The sequence below is a fragment of the Nesoenas mayeri genome (genome assembly GCF_963082525.1).
Source record: "Nesoenas mayeri genome assembly, chromosome: 1".
Taxonomy (NCBI): Eukaryota; Metazoa; Chordata; class Aves; order Columbiformes; family Columbidae; genus Nesoenas; species Nesoenas mayeri.
In genome coordinates, this window is record NC_137541.1 from 117,033,018 (window position 1) to 117,051,463 (window position 18,446).

At 38.1% G+C, this 18,446-nt stretch overlaps 1 protein-coding gene across 1 annotated transcript in view; it reads right to left on the reverse strand.

Moving 5' to 3' along the window:
- EFHC2 (EF-hand domain containing 2) overlaps positions 1-18,446 on the reverse strand; it is a gene marked incomplete at both ends in the record, with an annotated part of 66,783 nt that overhangs the window by 33,742 nt on the left and 14,595 nt on the right. The window contains 5 exons of the mRNA XM_080360912.1: positions 4,210-4,348; positions 4,675-4,785; positions 6,378-6,629; positions 9,364-9,587; positions 17,345-17,495. Coding sequence (XP_080217038.1) covers positions 4,210-4,348; positions 4,675-4,785; positions 6,378-6,629; positions 9,364-9,587; positions 17,345-17,495 — 877 coding nt within the window. The remainder of the gene's footprint in view (positions 1-4,209; positions 4,349-4,674; positions 4,786-6,377; positions 6,630-9,363; positions 9,588-17,344; positions 17,496-18,446) is intronic.

Here is an 18,446-nt window from a genome sequence, read left to right on the forward strand (position 1 = left end):
TCATCAACTGATGCCCAGCAGGAGACAGGCTGGCACTGGGGTTTATATCACCTAGTATATCAAACCTTTACCGCATACTAGTAACTTTTTCTCACAACATCAAAACCTGAGTGAGATTAGAACAAGCACTGGGAACATGAGGAAACAAAGCAGCTCCAGCCATATCTTTAGCATATAAACCTGCTTAGTTAGGAAAACTAAATTCCTCAAGAAGAATTTGTTGCCACAGAGGAAGCATTAAACCACCTTGAATGAGCTTGTCTGCTTTCAGTTTCAATATACACTGAAGGTTTTGGTATATATTGTAAGATTACCTCCTGCTCTCAGTCAAAGAACCATAGGAAAACCCTCATGTATTAGATAAAACCATATTTCAAGGAAGAGTCGAGTGCTGCTTATTTTGGATAAGAGTGATAACCACACTGAATATCAGTAGGTAGCAGGCAGGCAAAAAATTCTACCTTCAGAGTAAGAGAAGAGACACCTCTGAGCTTTGCAGCCAAGAACAGGAGAGAGAAATCCCACTAGCCTTGGACAATATAAGATATGGTGATATCCTGGAGAGATGACACGGTTAACACGATGTTCTCTATACATAAGAAAAAGATGTGTAACGACTGGGTGAGACCTGGTTTCTGTGAAAGTCTGTTTCACAATTTAGGTAAGAAGTAAAATAAGAAGGCAATACCACCATCTTCACAACTTTTACATGCAGGATTAAAGAAAACCTAGTGCTCACAGAGCCATCCATGTGGCTAAAACACGACTGTTTATTCTAATTCAAATAAAATCACCTTTTACAGAGTCTTACTTCATGATTATTCCAGTTACCTGAAGAAAAAAAGCATCTGTAAATGCACAAGTATATTTAGAAGCCACTGCTCAGTCTCCACCACATGTAGCAGGGAGGTTAAACACCAGAGAACCTCTGATCTCTGACGAGTCCAGCGAAAATTGGCAGCAGGTTTTAATGCCCCCACTGAGGGAAAAGCCAGAAGTCATCTGTTATGCAGCAGCAGCTGACTGGCCAAAAGCACACATGTCCTAACCAGACCATCACCCCACGCACTGCGCTGCCCAGGCAGCAGGTCAGAGAGGGAGCCTGAGAAACGAGGGGGTGTGAGAGTGAGGAGAGCTGGGACAGGAGAGCGATCACAGGGTGCTACGAAAAGGCCTAACACACAGGCTTGGGAGGTGCTGGCACATGGAATAAAAATCAGTAGGAAACCAGATTTTACTGTTTGTTTGGGTTTTTTTTCCTTCAGGAACAATCTGCTATTTAAGAAAGAACACTTCGTACTTTATATTCAGCTCTCTGCTGATACTGTATTTAGTGAGAAGAACAAGTATCAGCTGCCCATCACTGCACATCAGTGTATTTCCTATTTCAGCTGGGTGACCACAACACCTACATGGCTATGGAAGACTTTTCTCCTTCTCTGAGGCTGCACTAGCAAGTCTAGACAGATAATATCACACATTAAGGCATTTTCTCTTGCATTCATAGCACTGCTGGATGACAGTAACGTCATTAGCTTCCTATTGAAGAGCATTACCTATTGTTTACCCATGGAAAAGCTCTCCTTTGCCTTTTACACACAGTATAGAGAATAAAACAGGCGAAACCAACATTGGAAATATATTGGATATCATAATCATGCACTTCAAGGGAAATCTAATTCTACTAAAGGGCAAATTCCATCGGCAAGCAACTTATGCTGAAACTGCAGAGTCAAAAATAAATGTCGGCCTCTTTAATGGCTTTGGCAGAAGAGTATAAATTGAAGGGGAGTAATGTGAAAACACAATAACAAACAGCTGGATTGATGCCACGAGGTGCTGAGCACTGTGCCTTGATGTAAGAAGTAATTTATCCACTTGCTTCCTCTTACTCAAGTAAATGGTCTCCCTGGACTCAAACTGCAATTAAGCACGTTTCAGTGTTTAATTGGATGGGAGCAGAATGCTGGGCACTTTGTAGGACTGAGCCCACTGAGAATACCTTGAGAATATCTTGTACCAGACACAAACAAAATTTGTAACTCACTAAGAAGGAAGGGTGAACGCCCACCATTTCTCTCTCAAAAGCTGCTTCCAATCTAAAAACTATGCTGATCCTATTCCTAGTCCCTTCTAATTAAAAAGTCATACCTACTTTTTTCAATACTGATGGAGAAAACAGGAAAGAATTTTACAGCAAAATGTGAGAATCTCTAAGCTCTAAGGAAGTCTGTATTTTCTGTGAACAAGACGGGCTGTATCAAGATGGATGATTTTTTCATGGTAGCCAGAGTCTCTGCTATCGAGTATCATTAAAGATATGTGCAAAACACTTTCCAGTCTCACATCTTTGTGTGTTTTGTGTTAAGGAGGTAGAGGAACTGGAGAGAGCACTGAGAACAAAACAGAAAAATTATCACAGGTATAAAAGAATGGGCTATGGAAAAAGACTGAAAGGTTTCCCTTAACACCAAATGGTCTGGGAAGGGGGTGGGGTGGTAAGATGGTGTATTGGAATAGTGTTCGAATATGTACAAAGTTCTTATAAAAAGAGGATACTGAGCAGTTATTCTCCATGTCCAACAAAGACAATAAAAGTTACCCTTCCAGTTTACACAAACCAGTTTCAGAGTAGCTATTAAATAGAATTTCCAACTATGAGGTTAGGACAAGATACCTCAGGAGGCAAAGAGATCTCCTCTTCTGAAGGATGCTGATAAAAAGCTGTACAAACATCAGTCAGTGACAATCTATGTATATACACTATCCTGCCTCAGAACAATGGCAACGGATTAGATCACATACGGTCCCAGTCTTCTAGAATTCTACACATCAGCAACTTCTCAGTTCTCCTAACTTGCAAACTATCTAACTTTAACATGCAGGGACATAACCAGTAGTTATTGAGCCAGCATTTTAGTGGGGGGAAGAGCCTTTGCATTTGTGTAACACTTGGTTGCATTGATACAGAGTGGTCAGCTGCATTTCATTTATTGCCTGCCGTGAGTAAGAAATCCCCATTCACTGTTCCAGGATATTTTGCTCAGACAGAGGATATTGCTGCCAAACAGCGGCAGCGGTCTTGGCTGAAAAAATTCTCAGGGAAGAAGCCCCTATTTTGCATCTCTGGAGTTAGACTCGTCGTTATTATAGATAATACTATGGTTATTGAATATGGCTTCCTCACACACTAGCTAATATAAGAAATGATTTATTTTGGTATAGACATGCCAGGCTATTATTTAAAAACTCCTAATGAGACATGTTTTGCCAATTAAGAAATTTAATGCTGTAATGGCAGCACTATGCCATTTAATTTCCCAATGCAGCAGGCAATCTTTGATCCAAACACTACACTCTATCTAATCACAAGTCAAGCTGAAAGAAATAGTCTACCTGGGTATTTTATTTCCCAATGTCAGAGAAAGGCCATAGTAGGATTCTTCCAACCATCTCTGAACAGTCAGCCAGTTAGCTATATTTATTGAATGAATAAACTGCCATAAAGTAACTAAGTTGGTTTTGCAGGAAGATGTCCATAATAGAACCATTAGCAAGTCTGACTGAGGGAATTCAGAGACAGATAAACGAAAGCCCCAATTGTTACACATTTCCAAAATGCTTTTCCATTATGGACATAGTTGCTTAATGTTTCCTGAATGCAGTGCTGAAACTTCAGGGGATACATATGCTAATGGTCCAGAATACACAAAACTGCATTGTAAAAACCAGTAATGTGACAGACTACTACTGTTGTGTCAGAAAATCTTATTATATGAGGATTCTGACATCCATATAAAATGAAGCACAGTGTAATGGGGAATAATTGAGCTCACTCTATTTACCCACTCACTATATGCTCTTCATTATTTTCTGACTGCAAACACAGCTATTGGAATGGGAGGGGGAAGATGAGAAGAAGACTTGGCAGTCTATCCATATGACTATTTTGTCATTCTGGTTTTAAAATAGAGGCAGTTAGGAACAGAATATGTACATTTTGTGTTAGTTTTCAACGGAGTAACATATAAGAAAGCCCTTCTGGATCACCTGCAAAATTACTGCTTTGCTGTTTAACAGCCTACAACAGATTGTTATTGTCAAAGGTTTTAATGAACATGTTTTGTCAGTAATAAAATTGGAAGACAGCTCTGTCAAACTCAGAAGTGTAAAAATACTCATAAGGAAAAGATAATTATCACTACTTACCGATTCCATACTTTGTCCTGTAATATTCTTTAGTGTATTCATCACAATCACAGAGTATTATCTTCCTTCCCCAAACATTAATTACTGCCCCTATTTTCAGGTCACTGTCTTTGTAAAATTCCTGGTGCACTGCTCCAGTCTAATAAAAAAGGAATCATTTATACAGCAGCTCTATAAATCTCAGAATCCCACAACCTTTCTTAAAATCTAGGTCATTTAGTGCGTGTGATTTAAAATATAACCTTCATAGTCCATTTGCAAGTATTTTTCACCCACACTAAGCTACCTCACTTTCATAAATGTGGAATTTGCATACAGTAAATCTCAGTAGTTTTCATTTGAGTTATTCTCCAGTTGCAACACAATTTTATAAAATAACTCTAGTTGTAGAGGATAACAACCATAGAAATTACAAAAATAACTATAAAGAGATTCAAGATCTGGAGGAATTCAATAATATCTGACCTTACGATTGTCCAGAATGTAACGGCCTTTGTTTCCTACTAAATTTCCAAGCACATTGAGAACAGTGTGATTGGTGATTGTGCCTGGCTGATAGAGCCCAGTGGGAGCATCCTGCAAGAAAAGAGAGCAACTCTTAAAAAATACTCTTAACAGTGAAGAAACAGAATGTGGTTACCTTAGAACTGGCAAGTTTTTTACAGACTGGCTGTTATTGTAGTATTTTCTTGGGAGAATTTTTAGTAAATTCTAATGTAATATTACACTACTGAACCTAAAAGCCAGAGTATATGTCAAAAGCCAGTATGTATGCCAGAAGAAGCAATCAGAATCTTACTATGTATCCAAGAGTAAAGTCTCCTTTTCACTGGAAGTAAATAATAGAAAGCAAAGGTTAGCACATCCAAACTAGCACATCCTTGTCAACATCTGCTCTAAAAGCTATTATTTTGATTGGTAATTACTATAAAAACATGCAGAAGAACCACTTGGGGTTGGTCTTACTGTGCTAACCACTGCATAAATACAGGGGATTCAAGTCAGAATGATTCTACTGGCAAAATTGTTAGTATTTTTGTTTCTATTTTAAGTTTCAAAATTACAACAGTAATTTATCCCACTAATATCAAACTGAATAGGCAAGCACATTACATTTTTTAAAATTCTGAACAAACTGATGATACAGGATAACCAAAGTGGGTTATTTTCTCATACCACCTTCCCCGACACCTCAACTTTTGACTGATCTCCTCTGATGCCCTTCTCAAAATTTCCACTGAATTCAGAGGAAGAAGCTAGCCCTTAAAATTGCAAACAGGGACTTTAATGGTAGAAGGGGTCTGTTAACATAGAGCCACTGATAAATCAGCATCTCAGAACACAGGATCCACAAGGTGAGAAAAGTGCAACATTTTGCTGTTAGGCTTTTACAATGAAATCTGATGCACATCTACGGCATCACAAATAGATTACCAGTTTTAGAAGGAAAAGAAAGAAAAAGGTTCCACAGTATTTTACTCCATCTGTGGGTTGACATTATTCTATCATCAGGATCTGTCTGGAGCGATACAGAAGAGTATCCAGCTCATTAATTTTATAATCATAATAGGTTACAGAGGATTCAAACCTCTTGAAGATTTCTCTGAGAGAAGCCTTCTCAAATAAGAACCTCATTAATGCCTGACAAAGCTTATTCATGGATTTCTATTGATTTTAACTAGCTTTGCATAAGGTCCCAAATCTAGGAACTCAATTTTAAGAAATCACTCTAGATTTGCTCCAAAGAAGTAATGTTATGAAATACTGAGTTTTTCCAAAGGTTCCAGATATAAGTCTCATGGATTAAATTTGAATTCACCTCAGTTTTACATTAGTCTATTTATCAATATTGATTAATTTTCTGCACTTCCATTACTGCAAAGCTTCCATTACCTTAATACACTACTATGGGAGAAAAGAAATCATAGAATATCTTTCAATTCTTTCTCCTTTTAGTTTAAGCATGACAAGACTAAACTTATTTTTTTCCATCAGTTATTAAGTTCTCTTATATATGTGTAGAACCTAAACCATGCAATTATGATTAATATTCTGATAACACTTTCTAAATATCATTACAATCCTAAAACAGGATTTTCAAAACAAGGAATTTAATATTTCTTAATTAGTAGAATAATTTGAAATAAGCTGAAATTTTCACTCCCCACCTTTGGAAGCTTATCTCTTCTGAGGAAAAGTGGAACTGCATCCCGGCCTGAGTTTACTGGTAGAATTTCTTTCATATCAATAGTATCATCAGCCAAATAATAGTGCAGAACAAGTTCCCGTGGGTCATGAAACATGGATTCTGGGTCATCCCACACACAGAAAAAACGTAAAACATGTCCATCATGCTCCAGAAATTGTTTCAAAGTGTCAATGCGCTCATAAGGGCGCAATGGATTCATACTATCTAGAATCTGCAGATAAAGGAGAAATTAAGAGAACCACCTTTTAAATTATTTGTTTTTAAAAACAGGATACCATACTGTGGGGTACCATCTAATATTAGAACATGCTTTTAGGATTTTCAAATAACGTCACACGATTAAAATAAATGAAACGCTATTTATGCTGTTAGCAAAGAACTATTTGCAGGGCTGCTATGCCCTCAGAAAATATATGAAAACAATTTTGGGTTGGTTTTGATCCTTGTTTTTCTTGCAATAATGTCCTTCAGATCAGAGAATTGTTAAATTATTTATAGTACAGCTCACATTTTCAACAAATTGCCCATGGTAATCATATGACTACATCTCCAAATAACATCACCCTTCCTGATTCACTTCCTTCAAAATTATTTCCTATAGATGATGTGGCATAAAGAATTAATTATTTCTTTTCCCTTTGGCGTTTTCTTTCTTTTAGTTTTAATACATAGTTTATTCACTTTTGATTCGTGTCATACAGTTGGCAGGTACTGGGTCTGTATGTTCTCCTCTCAATATACACCCATAGGTCTGAAAAGGAATAGCAAATCTCCAACTAAAGATGTATTCCAGCTGATGTGACCTATGACAAGAAGGTATCTACAGTCATGGCTGCTGCACAATCAGTAGCACTGCATTAAGTCGGATCCCAGGATGATGATACAATCTGAGGTCTGCATTTACCTACTGTTAGTCACAGACACATATTTAAATGGTAACCTGACCAGGGTTTTTTTTGCCAAGTTAAAATCCATCATGTCCAAAGTGAAGGGGCAAGACAGTCCTTCTAATCTGCAAAATTCTATGAAATTGCTTCCAAAGAAGAATGCTGACAGACATTAATAGGACAATGTAAGTTGAATTGTCTGAACAGAAAGAACTGTTGACTATCAACAGTTTATATCATTCTGTTTACCCACTGATACATTTTCTGGCCTTAAAAATATGAGAGGGAAAAGGACCATTCTTTAAGAGCATCAATTCTTAATATATGGAGAGCAGAACTAAGTTTTGCCTGCCAATGTCCCTGCTGTTTTGCAGCACTCTTTCCATTTCAGGTATCATCATGCTCATATGCTACAACTCAGGTATTTACCATCCCACTACTATCTTTCCTCCTTCCTGACCCATGGGATATCACCTCCAATGAAACAGAAATATGAATCTAAGGGATTTGCTATATTTTTCATTGGTTTCATGTTCTATGTCATTGTATTCCTTACTTTCCCTCATACCTTCATTTTCTGGCTACCTATTAGGAGTCCAGTGCAAACCAATTTAATTTTGCTGAAAGCAGTCCAGAGCAATCTACCCTTAATAAATAAAAAAATACCTTCCACAAATTAGTCACAGGAAAGTGAGAGCATTAAGCAGCCAGAATTTGCGAGATGACTTTTCTGTAGAACAACTGAGAATATTAAGACTTAGATTTCAGTAATTTTTGGTCTTCTGATGCTTTTATTTCTCAAATTTTTTTCTCCTTTCCATTCTCTTAAGGTACACATATGCACAATACTTGAGCATTTTGCTTGTTTTTAAAGAATAACAACAACAACAAAACAAGTAAGCAGGTTATGCAGTACCATATATAATGTTGATGCAGTCTGCCAATATCAAGACAACTCAGCATGTTACCTACAATGTCCGAGTAAGGGAAAAGTAACCCATGGCCAGCCTAAGTCACCGCTATGCAGAACCAGGGGACATACTACTTTTCACTGAGGGACTGCAAAAAGCCTGAAAGCATGCATGAAGTGACACCAACACATTGGCCTGAGGGTGCCTCAGAGACACACAAATTATCCTATACTTCTCAGTCACAATTACCTTCCATTTTTTGTTGCTGAGAGCTGCAGCAGTTTTCTCCATAGGAGGATTATGTTGAATGCAACAGGTCCGTGCAGCACTTGTTGCTTTCAGAGTACTAGGCTGGATCTGTCACATCAGGCTGCATATCATGGGCTAACAGTCCTAACAGAGCCAGGTCAGGAAAACCAGAACTGAGGAAACTGTCATTATTCCCTACGGAAAACATCGTTCCCACTACTATTCCCAGAGAAAAGATCCCAAATCCTGCAGAGAAGAATCCACAAAGCATCTAGGAGCTCTGAGTGAGATTTTTGGAGGAGGTGTGTATGTATACCCATATACTCATAAAAGAGGGAACTGTGTTCAAATAAAACCTCACAAGTCCTAAAACTGCAGAGTGTTGGGTTCTGTGCAACAGAAGAACTTGCTTTACACATGCAAAGAGCTGTTAATAACGTGGAGGCAGAGATGAAAGATGACGTATGAATAGATCAAGTGAGTCTGCAGCAAGCCATGGAGGTGCTTGAACCACCATTACAATTAGATCTTCCTTTAAACACTTTAAAAGTGTTTATTATCATTAAATTAGCTCAAGTAAAATCATGAGTAGAACATATAATAGGTCAATTTTTTTCAGTTTAATATTGAGAGGTTTATTTTATTTTTACCAATTTATTTTGTTCTGTTTCAAAAGGCATGTGAATAAATCTGGAGAAAATCAGTTATAGATGGGACTTCACTATGTTAATACAATGAGCCATATAATAGAAATTTGTAAAGCAAGTTTTCTCTTGGGATTTATTATGTTGAAATAGCTACTTTCTATTTGCTATTAGAGAAATATTTTCTATAATGTACATAATACTTATAGCGATGGTGCTTTTATTAAGTTTTCACTATTACTCCCTGATCTGACCTTCTGTCGCTCTTTGGTGTATGGGTCATCTGGACGATCAGCAGGAGGATTTAATCGAAATCCCATCTTCCTGAGGAAATTTTTTGTAAACTGGTCACAATCTATAATCTTATATCTTCGGGCATAAAAGATTACTTCTATGTTGATATTGAAATGATCTATAGTATAGAACTGATCTTCATGAGGAGGTGGAAGTGGAATCCGATGCCGTCGAACAATAGTTCCTGTAAAAGAATTAGAATTAGAATGTATTAATAGATTAACTACTGTTGTTCTAAGGATCACTTCACAGACTTGCTAATTTTCTATGCTGATATCACCAAAACAGATGAAGTTATTTGGGCAAACAAAATTATCCTTCATTCAGCAAAAGAACTATTAGGCAGGAGGATCCTTTTTATCAACAACGCTACTTGCTGATCATAATCTGGAACTTCAAGTTCTAGTATTTGACTGAAGCTAATGCAGAAAATCACCATCTTCTGGAGCAAACAGGAAACCTCTACAATAAATTTCCATTTGTTGGTGCAAATACAATAGGTTAGTATTTTTTCAAACTACTTTTCTCATTATGAAAAGAGACATCTTTTTCACTCTTCTTGAAAAATAACAGCAGTTTCCAGTACTCATTAATTGTTTAATCATTAATTTTTATTTAAACAAACAAACAAACAAAAAAGTTGTGCATAAACATGTGGTGGGGGGGGGATGGGAGGGACAAGGTTTGTCTGTACACTCTGTAGGGTGAGGAGAGCCATATATAATTAAGGTGAGAGAAAAAAAACTGCTCTACCAAGGAAAAAAGTGTGACCTATCAAGCACAGAGGGAGGCACATTCAACTGAGCTTCCCTAAGGAGCACACTGAAAGTAGAGACAACAGAGATGAGCCAGGCTGATTGTTGGGCTGCAGTAAAGAATCCATCTCAAAAATACAGAGCCAGGAACTCATAACCCATAGTCTAACAGGAACAGTATCCAAAAAGAAAAGGGTGGGAAGGAGGTGGAGAAGAAAAAAGAGATACATTTAAACTTTTTTAAAGTACACACTTAAATTCTCTCATTGATAGTCTTTAAATGAAAGGACTGTTATTCTGAGAGCATTGTATTTGTTTACATCTACCACATTAGAAGGAAACTGCTATTGGTCTATCAGCTGAAAACTGAGAGTGATTAATTGGGTAATGCTTCAAAAGTACTCACTGCTGACAACTAAGAGACTGGAGCATCTCTCATACAAGGAAAGGATGAGAGAGCTGGGCCTGTTCAGTCTGGAACAGAGATGGCTTGGGAGGAAAACTTGTCAATGTTTATAAATACCTGATGGGAGGGAATAAAGAAGGCAGAGCCTGGCTCTTGTCTGTGGTGCCCACTGACAGGACAAGAGACAATAGTCACAAATTAAAAGATATGAAAATCCATCTAAACACAAGAAAACACTTTTTTTATGGTGAGGATGATCAGACACTAGAACAGGCTGTCCAAAAAGGCTGGGAAGCCTCCATTCTTGGAGATACTTAAAACCCAACTGGACATGGCCCTGGGCATCTGGCTCTAGCTGATGGTGCTTGAAGCAGGGAGGGGGGGATTAGATGATTTTAAGATATCCCTTCCAACTTAAATGATTTTGTGTTCTACAAGTATATTAGAAACCATTTATAAGCTACAGTCTCATTAAAGAAATAAGTAACACATACATTAAAGAAAGGCATGCAGCTGCATGTGTTACAAGCTATGATTTATTCCAAGTGAAGGCAGAGCTCACAAAGAACAGCAGATCAGCACAGCTGGGACTGAATTATTTTTTTCAACATTATAAGAGAACAAAAAAGACAACAGCGAAAGTTTTGCCACATCAATACCTCAATATAGTTGTGTGAAAATACCCTGCAGATAATAAAAAAGATGGTCCAATCTTCAGCCTCAGGCTCTTCGCTGTGTTTACCAACCAAGACGCTTCTGTAACACCAGCTTTACAATGCAGATACCCACTGGCTAAGAGCAGACAGGAATCACCAGTCCATATTATTATAATAATTCCACAGGTTCACAGCAACTTTTTAAATTTCAGTTATTATAAAATGTGCAACTTTAGGACAGCTGCAGTAAACACTCAAAAATTCCAAAACGAAAAATAGTTCTGGTACTAAACTACTACTACAACAATAGTTTACTAGACACAATTATCTAAAAGGTCTATCTCATCATCTCTCGCTACAGAACTGGATCTAGTTCCAGTGCCCTTCAGCTCTGCATCTCGTCATGTTTCCCACTGAGTCCTGTTTGATCGTTTTCCAGGACTGCTATTTTGTTTTGGGAGTAGGTTAGGGTGGAGGGGGCCTGGGGAGAAGATGAGAGGTAGAGGACGAGGGAGAAAGATATTGCTGTGTGGTTTTGTTTGGTGTTTGGAGGGCCTTATTTCTAAATTAGTCTGTGGAAATTCTTTATTGTTCACTTTATTTCCCTAAGGACTAATCTGTACAAAATACCTTCCACTACTACATTATCGAAGTTGTTGAATTCTAACTGTGAAAACATACCCTTAATTTTTTAGAGGAATAAAGCAACAAAGCAGATTTACTTTACATTCCCATTAAAATAATCATTTAAGACCCCTTCAGTATCCTGATGTTTCACATGCAGCAAATCCTACGTTCTGTTTACTGACCTTTGAGTATAAAACAAATTTTAATCTCTATCTGTTTAAGCATACTTATACACATATTTAAGATGCATCCTCATGGAATTATTAGTTAGAAAATATGGTAATTAGCACCTTTTAATATGATGCAAAACTGCATCACATTACCACTAACAACACCACATACTTTAAAATATTTACCTGGTTTGGACTAATCTTTGGGTCACTCCTACAAAAATCAACAGATAATGTGCTCAGTCAGAACAGTCCTCTGCAAAAATGCAAATCCTGTTGAATCACAATTTTAGTAAAAATAGAATGGATGACATTTTTCTAATATGATGTGTTTTCGGAGCATATATTCACCTCATAACTGGTGAATAAGCTTTCAGCTAGTTTTCCATATCACTTTTCAAAGTACAACACACATACCCATTTTGTTCTGATGGACAAGAATTTCTTTCCTAATAGAAAATGTCTTGAAAAGATAATATCTGTAGCAAGGATAGTATCTGTAGAAAGGATGATATCTTTGCTTTTATTAGGTATCATTGTGCCTGATCAACACATGTAGAGGATGCACTTTATATTGTTGAATTTGAAATTTACTAAAACCTGATCAGCTGAGGTTAGGTCTCAGCATTTTTTAAATTGTCCTTCCTTCTGGAAAATAATTTCATTTCTACTTCTAGAAATTTGCTACAAATTGTTAAAGGAGGATCTGGGCATGCGCAACACTCATGTTGCTTAGGATGGATGGTTATTCTTGATGTTTCTTTTGTCAGTTTATCAAGCAGACTATTCTAGTGCACCACCAAGAACTATTTTAAATATTTGCATCTGGTCAGGCTAAAGCTCTCTTCTACTGTGCTTTTGTAAAGGGAGTTGGGGTACTGCTTTTCTCCAACTGTGGTTGTGACATCAAGTTCCACACCATAATTTGTAGTATATCTTCTTTTCTCTCAGGGATTCTGATTATTTGGCAACTACAGCAGCAGCCTAAGCAGAACTTAATAGTAGTGAAGGCCTTTTGTCTATGGGGCAGCTTACAAAGCTGGGCGGCAAATGATTCGGTCTCTGCTGCTACACTGCCTTGCAGAAGAAATAAAGTGCTAACAAGAATTTCCTCAGCACAGCTTTCTGATTCCTTCTGCACTACTCAGGAGCACACTAGAGAGAGGAGAGGAATGGGTAACATCTGGAGTTTGTATGCTCTTTGCACAGAAAGGAGGAGAAGCAACCACTACTATTCCTATGACACAAAGAGTTCACCCCAATAAACAAGGGGGCTTCTCGCATTCACTTACCTACCTCAAAACATAGTGAGGTCATGATTTGGCCACCATCAAGTATAGCAAAATCATGATTATTTCAAGGCCTCAGGAGAGGTTTTAAACCCTTAGATCATCAGTTATATTGGAGAAGCTGACTGCAACTTCACTTTCCTGCTTGTACTCTCTTCTTCAGGCAGCCGGCCTTGGGAACCCAGCCAGCAGGCAGCTCCACTCTCTTTCTCAGCTGGCTGACCTTGGGGAAACCAGCCAGACACTCCACTCTGCTCTGCTTTGCAGGGCCTGGATTGTACTGGAAGCTACAGTCAACCCCATGGGACACAAATGACCTTTTGATAAGACAGTATCAGCCAGCCACAGTCCTGTCAAGTGGGAATTAGATCTACAAAACACTTGCACTGCCATATCTAGCCTGACTTTCTATGGGAGGATTTCTTTATATATGGGAAGAGTAATTAGCATTCTGGCTCCGGAAGAACACAGTGGAGTTTGTTATGTGGTTAAGTTTACTGTCATTCCCTTCACTCTGTACTCCCTTATCTTTAGTTATTTTTTGTGCACTGTGATTGTCCTGGTATTTTTTGCTTTGATTCTGGTTTCTCAAGTTCACGTTGACCCCTGCATTCCTTTGTGTTTTGCATTGAGTTTCTCTGTTTGTATAGATTTCTTCTAATGCTTCTAATATTTTCCAAAGTTCAAACTACAGCAAGGCAGTTTCCAAAATTAAATGAAGTTTAAATTTCAGTTATTTGGTAGCAACCTTATCTGTCTAAATTCATGCCCAAGTACAGCAGCCAATTCCGTAATGCACTTTTTAAAGTCACTGAAATGCATTTCCCACAGATCATTTACTGTGTCACTCTGAGGTCTTGATCAATGATCAAAGCACACTTTCTGGCTTTTTCTTTTTTTCCAAAGCCAATTTGTTTTAGTTTTGTAAAATTATAAACAAAGTTAGAAATTCTTCTAACGTACTTGACAGGTATTCCTTCGCCACATCTTCCTACAGTCCATAAACCTCTCCAAGTTTTTCTTCTGCAAAGCCACAAGTGCTACCCACAGTGGAGAGTACAGTGGGAAACTATTATACTACATTTCTCTGATCCCACCATGCCCAGGGACATCCATTCAGACCCTCAAGCTCTCATTTGTGGGTTACAGCACAAGCTCTGGTAATCCCATGGCCTCAAGGCATTAACCAGCCAAGCTAAAAAGATCTACCTTTGATCTACCCTATCACCTGCCTTTGATCTACCCCAGCACTTGCTATACTTTGCAAGAAGACTCCTGAGAACAACCATTTGAGCTGCCTATTTTATAACTTTTCTGCCAGCGCAAATATCCAAGTTAAGGTCACCACCACCTTCTGCCTTCAACAGTTGAATTCCACTTTTTCCATCATGTTTTTTTTATTGTTCCTCCTTCACACAACCCCTTTCCTGACACTGCAGCTCTCCAGCTGTTAACACAGACTGAGCCTATCCTGCTCCTGATGTTCCCACACTTCTTCCTTCGCCCACATCCCTACACCTGTGCTCTTTTTGTTCAGTGCACTTTGCCTTCCAACATTCCAAGCTCTGCTACAGTTGAACTCTCCTCTGCAGATCCCTGGCCTTTTAATTAACTGGAGTGTTGTGTTTCAGCAGACATGCAGAGGACAACATCACAGTTAAGATCCTGAACTTCAGTTCAGTTCCTCGTCCTGTTAATGACTTTTTCTGCATGATCATGGGCAAGATTTTCATTCCTTTGTGCTTCAGTTTACAAGCTTCACAATGCACACACTTACATTTCTGTTGTTCTCTGGCTTAAATATTCCCAGTCAGGACGGGGAATTTGAATCATATAAGAGAGATATATAATTATAATAGAAGTGGCAATGGGCCAATTTTTAACTGAAAATGGAATAAGACCAGTAGTTAATGGTTTGGGATTTCTCTTTAACGAACACTGTTTTGCCTGTGTTCAATGACAAATGTTTAGTGCCTTTAACATAACAACTTTGTGGTTGCTCTTCAGTTATGGAGCATGAAGTCACTGCCCAAGTGCATGTCAGTAAATAAACCTCTGATAGGCACCTGCACCACCTTTTTCTCTCTACATCATATTATTCTCTAGGATAAGAATATTTGCGTAAATGTTTATGATAAAGTATAGGCCCCAGATCTTCTCATCAGCTGTGAAGCCCAAATAGTCCTTGGGCCTTTCAATCTACAGTATCTCTTCCTCCCTAAATACAATCAATACATGGAGCTTCCTTATCAGCCCAGGTACCAGCAAGAAATAAATTACATGCACCTTTCATACCCTGGAAGATTTCTTTTCAAACCATCAGTTTAATACATTGTGTATACTCATTTATCGCAAATAAAGTACTGATACAAAGCCAAAGAGACCTTCAAAACATTCTTGCATGGAAAACTCAGAGAATTCTTGTTTCCTCTAACACTATTCAGTTAATTTATTTTAGATCAAATACCAAAGGTGACTCCAAAACCACTAATATAAGATACAACCAGGCTAACAGGGAGAAACTGTAACCTTCCTGTCACCACAGGGTCATGACTAGACTGCCAGGAACATCAGGCCTGAAGGGGCAGCTTGCACAACCCATACCACAAAGACAATGAAAATTACTCATTCCTATAGTGAAATTCAAAGGAATCAGCTTTGAATTTGCTTTATCCTGCTCTAATGAACCTGGCTTCCACCTTGCCTCTCAAAGGTGTCACCTCTGCCTCTCGGGTTAACTGTTCTTCCTTTGTCAATGGTCATTTGTTCTAAGCCACAAAATCCAGAAACAGCCGCTCCCACTCACATGACACAGAAGTCAAGGAAAACCTAAACCAAATGATGTCTCCAGACTCACACATATAACGGGAGAGGGTAAGTAACTTCTAAGTTCCCAGAAGAGGAGATCCAACATACTTTCCTTCAGCTTTTGAAAAAGCACTTGCCCATATAGGAGTAGGAGGACGTTTCTCTGAATTCAAAATCGGATCCCACTGAAGAGCCAACAAGATTTCTGGCAAGAAGAACTACTCAACACAAGGAGAGCAGGGCCTGATGTACTGGTTTAAGAGAAGATTCCCAGGTAATTTTATCCCAAGTCTAGCAGTAATGATGCACATAACACTTTTAAATATTATTCTACTCTGTAGACAGAGAAATTTATAGCATTTGCTCATCTTGGAAAAGAATGCGGTAGTTAAATGGTTTCTTATATTTGAAAATTGCTGTGCTAAGATCCACCAGAATGTACAAAATATCTTTGGGGACTGGGAGGCGCAGTCATCCCAAGACATCCTGCTTATCTGGACTATATCCCTTGAAAACTTTTTTTAATTCTGGCACTAACCCATAAACACCAAGAAGCAGCAGCTGTGTTCCCCTTCTGTAACAGGATGTTGACTGCTAGATCACATTTTCTTAATGTAAACCAAATCCATTAATACTCCAATAAATCAACTCAGCAAACCCTCCTCCAAAAGTCCTCAGGCTGGCCCAAGTGCAGTGATGTGACACTGAGGCAAGGCAGCTTCTTAATTTGGAGGTGTCAAGGAAAAATTACTGTGCCAAGGGCACTTTAATCATGAAAGAACCAACAGAGGCACAAAAGGCGCTCTCCTTCAGTAAAAGCATAGATACTGCAATGGCTAACGAACAATTACAGAGCTGCAGCTAGAGAACTTACCATCAGTGCCAGCATGGGAGGAACCAGGCTCAGAAACAGAGATCTAGAACAAAATCTGCTGTTGCAGAAGTGAAACGACACTGACAAGAGACCTACTATCATATGATTTCAAACAACTATATTAGAGAAAAAAATTGTGTATGGGAGGGGATTCTGCCTTACAAAACCTACATCTTCAGAAACTAAGACAATAAAAAAGTTCACATTATGATCCATAACAAGAAAAGACAATTATAGCTGCTCATTTACATCTCATTTTAACTATAAGTCTACATTACATATCCTTTGGAATAAACCAAGACTGTACTGAAGAAAGATATAAAGGGCAAAAAAAGAATGCTAGTAAAAATAGATACCTTGATTTATGCCACTATTTTTCACTCGGGGTTCAAGCACTTGAATTGTATCATCTTCCAGGTAGAAGTATATTTTACAATATCTGATTCTATATAGTTCTTGGTTTTTGTCAGGCACTTCCTCCTCAAAATAGGCATCAAAAGACAATACCTATTAAAAACAATAAATAAGTATAAAGCAGCAAAATCTCCAATGCTTTTGTAAAATACCTCAATAAAATAAGATTGTACAGATTATAAGTAACTAAATGTATGGATTTTAGGAGGTAGATTTATTTCTCAGAAATGTAAGAAGAGAAATCCACATTAAATCACATAAATGTAAAATAATTTGCTTGGCATTTTATTATCACAACATCTAAGCAGCGATGGAACTCTAAAGTAAAGAAATAAATCAAATCTAAAACTATCAGCAAGCTGCTTAGAAAATCTTCTGAACAAAGCACTTTTGATAGTACAATGAGCTACCTAGGTCCTGAAGCAAATTTTAGACTTCTATTCAATGAATTGCTGGAAAATAAAGAGCATTTTGACAGCCATGGATTTATCACTGAGGTAAGTGGAAAGAAGAGTTCTTTTCAAGCAGACCCTGCAAGCTGGCTAACGAATGGTATTGAAGATTATCGGAGAGAGATGACATTTTTCAGGCATCACTTAGAGCTGTGCAACACTGGCATTTCAAAACTTACCTGGTTCTGCAGTTCAGCAAGTGGGGAAATCTCGGAGAGGATATCAACTGGTCTTCACAGTCTCTTGCAATAGCAATAATGCAAGAAAAAAAACCCTCATAGGCAAGGTGCTCAGTGGTGGACTGCAGTGGCCTTTACGTTTGGAGATCCCAGCTCAAACTCAGCAAACCATTACAGAGGTTTTGCACATCTTGGTATCATTTATGGTCTTTAATCACCAAGACCAATTTTAAGGGAATGTGCAACAATTATCTGCTCAATAGTGTATTATCTACCAAAATGCTTGCCATGGTTAAGTATGTGCAAGGAGGCAGTAATTCAAACACGGTTTCCATCCTGCTCCCCCAGCACATTTGAGTCAAATCAGTGCTAATCAATACTTCATTTTGTGCAATTATTCTATTTAATATATT